The 6,009-nt window shown below is 44.1% G+C and overlaps 1 protein-coding gene across 1 annotated transcript; it reads right to left on the reverse strand.

Moving 5' to 3' along the window:
- Positions 1-300: 300 nt before the first annotated feature.
- On the reverse strand, positions 301-5,338 carry ch25hl3 (cholesterol 25-hydroxylase like 3). Its single transcript, XM_061766628.1, has 2 exons — positions 4,716-5,338; positions 301-1,096 (listed from the first exon to the last, which is right to left on the reverse strand). The coding sequence occupies exons 1-2, from the start codon at positions 5,150-5,152 to the stop codon at positions 742-744; spliced, it is 792 nt and encodes a 263-aa protein (XP_061622612.1). The 5' UTR covers positions 5,153-5,338; the 3' UTR covers positions 301-741.
- Between the last annotated feature and the right edge of the window lie 671 nt (positions 5,339-6,009).

Consider the following 6,009-nt stretch of genomic DNA (forward strand, 5'->3'; position numbering starts at 1 on the left):
TTACCAGCAGCACCAATGGAGACGAACACAAAGATTTACAGTATGAGTAAGAGTAGCTGTCAACACAACCGGTTCTGCACTGACCGGTGTGGAGACTGCATACCACTGTAACCTCTCTGCATGAAGTTAAACTATAGAGCATTTTAAACAATAATGAAGACTGCCAGTGAAGATTAGGATTGATGACAGTCAAATCATATATTTTTAAATGCGTAATTCATAAAAGTAGGAAAGGACAGTCACAGCAAACTCAAATGCAGCATTGGTCCAAACAGAGCTCTATAAAGTAATAACTCAAAGTTCAAAGAAATCTCATACTGTTTATTGCTCTTTTAGATGCAATTATCATTTTAAATGGCCACATATACACATCGAATATATACATTTTGTTGCTATGAAAAAAAACAGTTCTTTTATTTATTATACAATAAATAAAAAATGAGCAGCATTGGGGCTCATGAGGGTGCAGGTCACAATCCAAAGTTAGGGTTCTAGTTTCCTTCCACATTACACAAACATACAAATTAGGTGAATTGAACAAAATAAATTATCCAGAGGTGTGGATGATTGCTTGCTCTATTTGGCCTGACTGGCGACCAGTCCAGGGTTTACAATCTCACACCTACGACCCTGTACGGGATGAGGAGTAGAAATATGATGGATGGATAGATGGACATTTTGAAAAAATCACGTGCCCTAAAACTGAAATGTCAGCCCCACAGATGAAACATGAATACACCCTCACTCTCCGCTGTATGTGCCGAAGAGCTGGTCCCAGTGGGTGAAATAGGGTGCAAAGTTGACATTGTGCCGACTATGGTGAGTGTGGTGGTGGGGGGCTCCTCCTAAAAAAGGCAGCAGTCTGTGTAGAGCCCAGGGCAGGTTGTAGCCAGAGTGGTCCTCCACCGCCAGCCAGGTGTTGAGAATGTGGAAGAGGACCTCACTCAGGGGGTGACAGTTCACGAACCAGGCACTGAAACGTGCTAGCAGCAGCAGGGAGAGCAGCTCGGGGGTGCTGGCATCTTGGGCCTGCAGGGCGAAGGGCACCTGGTGCTGGTGGTGCTGTTGGTGGATGTTGCGGTAGAGCCAAGGGACCCTGAAGAAAAGAAAACAAGCAATCGTCTGTCAAAAACTATCGTCAATAAATGAAACTTCAAACAATACTGCCACATTCCTTGCAGGGCAGTTAAGAGAGTTCCGCACCTCTACAAATGACAAATCACAGTAATAATCATGTTTTCACTTAATATCGTTTGCGGGGGGAAAGCATAGACAAGTAAGGAATGATTGTAATAAAGTATTTCTCATCAAAGCCCAATGTAAATATAAAATTCCTTTTACCGTGGACAACTGGTTAACACATCTGCCTCACATTTTTGAGGACCGGGATTCAATTCCAGCCCCGCCGGTGGGGAGTTTGCATGTTCTCCCCGTGCCTGCGTGGGATTTCTCCGGGTACTCCGGTTTCCTCCCACATCCCAAAAACATGCATGGTGAGTTGATTAAAGACTCTAAATTGCCTGTAGGTGTGAATGTGAGTGCGAATGGTTGTTTGTTTATATGTGTCCTACCATTGGCTGGCGACCAGTTCAGGGTGTACCCCGCCTCTCGCCCGAAGATTGCTTTGATAGGCTCCATTACGCCCGCGACCCCTGTGAGGCCAAGCGGTACAGAAAATGTATGGATGGATAGTTTAATGGTAATCCAGCCATCATTTTCTGTACTTGAGCCAGTCCCCAATTTTAGGATTTGGGGCTTGGCTAAAATTTAGAAAGACTCAACCTAACTTTGACTTGGTATTGATGAGAATCGACTGAACATAAACTTGAACTACAGGACTTGAAAAATCTTGCGTGTTTATTTGAAAATTTACATTTTCAAGATAGTGTGCCATGTTTTGCTTTTGAAAGAAGAGTTCTTTTGTGGAGTGCGCACAAACCTGGCAACCCACCAGTATACTATGACGCGGAGTGCAGAGGCCACCTCATGACGAAAGTATGATGGAGGGCGCTCGGAAGCTCCTCGCTAGGGTCACGGGTGAGCAGCAGCTTGACTTTGGGCGAGAGGTTGGGGTACACACTGGACCGCTTGCCAGCCAATCGCAGGGCACATACAGACAAACAACGATTCCCATTCACACCTATGAACAATTCACAGTAACACTAACACTAACCTAACTTGTCCACCATGCTGCTGTTTAATATTAATAACGGGTAAAATTACATGATACATGCATCATCCAGCCAAAATGTTTTGGGGGCTGTAGCATTGTGACAGCTGGCTTTCTGCTTAAAAGAATGCAAACATTGAAATTTCTCCTGATTATATGAAGTTGAGTGCTTCTGTTCATCTCAAAGACATAAACATGGAGAAAGTAAAACAAAGATGAGAAATAGCAATTCCCTCAGAAATTGCATGTGACGCTACAGTATATTTACATTCGATCTGTTGCGTTCTTGATCTTGATCACCTACTGTCTCATTCGTGGGGGTAGACTTTACAGTCATGAAAGCACTGGGGGAGATTACATATACAAATAGGCACTAAAAATATTGGACAAGAAGCCATTTGCTTTTCATCTGTGTAGTATTTTTGGTAAATAACTACTTCGCTGGGAGAATACAAAAATACGTAGCTGTTGCCTTCTGGGTCCACCTCCTCCGCTGTCTTGCGCAACAGGCAAATAAAAGAGAAGTACAAAGCCAAAACAATAAAATAAGGAAATGAAACAAGGACCATAACCCCGGGTCACTAAATCACAGGACTCCAAAGCATAAGTGTGAGCAACATCACAGCACCACAGGGGACTTTCCATTCTTCACCATGTGCACCTCAGACTTTAGATACAACAGAGTCCTGTGTGTGTGGGTGTACTGTATAATAATGGACAGGAGAGGCAATATATGGGCCTAGTGGTTGGGGGGGGGGCTTTGCCATGTGCTGCAAGTTGGACCACTCTGTCGTGATAGACCTCCAAGACTAAGGAATTGGTGCTAAACATTTCTTCCATGAACTACTATCCGTCTTGGACAACGTCAGCCACCCCCTACACAACACAGTGATCAGGCAGAGGAGCATGTTCAGTGGCAGGTTGCTGTTTCTGTCATTGCTCAATAGACAGACTAAAAGACATTTTGACTTCCGCAAGCCCTAAAGATAAACTCAGGGGAGAACAAAGATGTGGTGATTGGGTGCTGTTGGAGTTTCCCCAATGGAAACCTATTCATCGGTGGGGGAAGGAGTTGCAATCACTCCCTTCATTCATTCACACTGCTTGCCACATTGGCCACATCCTCTGTACACCACTGCAGCATGGGAAAGCGAACCACTTCTCTCGAAAAAGCTACGTTAGTAACTTTTAGGATTACATTTCAATTTCACTTGCTACACATATTCTACCAGTTTGCTTGAGTGGCGGTTTTTGGCATGTGCAATATGCGCGGCCGGATGCCGGGTGTTTTTTAACTGCAGTTGATGTCAGAATTTTCGATGGGATCACTAAAGTATCTAACTGCCGAAGACCAGTTTAGGGCCATTTAAGACAGAAAATGTAAATTGTTTAAATAAATACATATATACTATAATATATAATATATGTAAATAATTAAAAAATATATATAAATATAATGTATAAATATTCAATGTTTGCCCAAAAAGTCCAACATTGTACAGGATTAATAAATAACTGAAGATTCATCCAACCATCCATTTTCTTCCGCTTATCCAAGGTCGGGTCGCGGGGGCAGTAGCTTGAGCAGGGAAGCCCAGAGAAGTTCCCAGCCCAGCCGGGAGACATAGTCCCTCCAGTGTGTCCTGGGTCGTACCCGGGGTCTCCTCCCAGTGGGACGTGCCCGGAACACCTCACCAGGGAGGCGTCCGGGAGGCATCCTAGTCAGATTCTCCCCATCGACTCACAACGTCCTGAATCGAGCTCAGCAGCGCCCCATTCTCACTCTACACAGTGTTGATGGTACACTGCTTCCCCCTCCCGAGACGCCGGATGGTGGACCAGAATTTCCTCAAAGCCATCCAGAAGTCGTTCTCCATGGCCTCATCGAACTCCTCCCACGCCCGGGTTTATGTCTAGCGACCACCATAAACTAGGAAGATAACGTGGTTGCACAAGTGCACAGACCCTCTTATAAATTGGGATGTGGCTGTGCTCAGGATTACAAACGCCTATTAAATGGAAGTCACCATTTGAAGTGCCTCTGATTAACCTCCAAATAAATCTCTGCTGTTCTAGTAAGCCTTCCCTGGCATTTTGTGATTGCATCTTACAATAGAACACACGGTCTGCAGAGAGCTTCCGCAGCATCAGAGGGGTCTCATTGTCCAAAGGTATTAGAAGGATACAAGAATTACAAAGCATTATATATCATAAATGTATCTCTCCCAAGGACTCAAATAAATGCCTGTCACAAGCCAAAAGGAAAGGAAGACATATCAAAACATTTTTTTTTTTAAATGAAAAAAAAATTGACTGCAGCAAAAAGGGGACTTTTTTCATCCAGCACAAAAGGGCAGGTGCTTGAGCACCACTTGTGGTCTATGTGTGCACGTGCCAGATATTTTTTTTAATTTATTTTTGTACTTTTGGTTGGCTAGAGGTCTACTAGTGAACATACTCATCAGTAGCAGGCTATTATGTAATAAAACACGATGGCCATCAGAGCGGGACATAACCTTTTTTTTTTTTTTTTTTTTTTGCTCACCTGTGAAGGCAGAGGTGCAAAAAGAAAAAGAGCGTGTCAAAAAGCAGCAAACAGGCAAAGACGTCCACGAAAATCTGCCAGTTGGTTGGAGACGACTCGGGGAGCTGAGCGGGACCCGTCGGTTTCTGGAGGAGCGCGGTGACGGGGAGCACGACGGTCAGGTATTGGACCGCGATCTTCCACAGACACGCCAGCCACGTGCGCAGAGGCGGCGGTGGCGCCTCCGAGGAGATCCTCCACGCGCGGAGCCGCTCGCCGCCTCCGAAGAGGTCCAGCACCAGGAAAGGTACGCAAAACGTGACGTGGGTTAGAAGAGCGCAGAACGCGGGCAGGTAAGGGGAGAGTAGAACCCCCTCGTGTTCACTCCTCACAGAGTCCCACAGGCTTTGGAGCATTGGCTCACATGGCTTTCCACGAAGCGTGAAAGGCGCGCTCATCTCGGGGTAACTGTGTGCATCTCCATCCTGATCTCCCGATAAGTACTCTGAGTCACTTTCACTTTCAGGGAACCGACAATTCTTTGGCGCAATAGTCAGCCTAAACCACACCTTAAGTCAGGATGAGTATTCCTTCGAAAAGTACATTGTGGTTCTATTTCCCAACATCAGCTTCCACTGGCAGGAGAGTGGTGATGCTGCGCCCCCCAATATTTTACAGCCAAAGCAGTTGGAGGAGGGGCACGTACACTGCAAGACCCGTACGGCTCTGAATTCTTGAAAAAAAGTCAATTGTAACTTTTAAGTCACGCACTTGAAAGCACTTCCGGCATGATAAATTAAGTCAGGATTTAAATTTTATTATTATTATTTTTTTTATATATGAAGGTAATACTACTCGGCTTTTATGCAGCAAAAGCCCGAATCTGATTAGAAAAACTAAGATAGAATCACGATGCATATAGTGACTTATTGCTCAATTCTACATCTCTTTAAGAATTTGTAACCCACACATCAGTCTATCATGGGACATAATAGAAAGAAAATATTTGTCACAGGTAGGCCTCAAAGTCTGATCAAGTATTAGAATTGACTCATTCACATGATTCAGTTTATTCTTTGAAATAATTTTGCACTGACAACGTTTGGGCCAATCGTAAGAATGCACTATTGACCTTATGTAGGCAACTCTTTTCCTTGAGGCAAACCTTTACTCGTCTCATGAGTGCAATGCAAATCAACAAAGAAGAAAATGATTTTAAATTCACCATTAGCCTGCTACTTGTAGTTATTATACATTATGGTTGATAATAGATAACAGGATATTTTGTCTAAACAATTTTCAGATTGTCCTTGCT

The sequence above is a fragment of the Phyllopteryx taeniolatus genome, chromosome 3, assembly GCF_024500385.1.
Source record: "Phyllopteryx taeniolatus isolate TA_2022b chromosome 3, UOR_Ptae_1.2, whole genome shotgun sequence".
Classification (NCBI taxonomy): domain Eukaryota; kingdom Metazoa; phylum Chordata; class Actinopteri; order Syngnathiformes; family Syngnathidae; genus Phyllopteryx; species Phyllopteryx taeniolatus.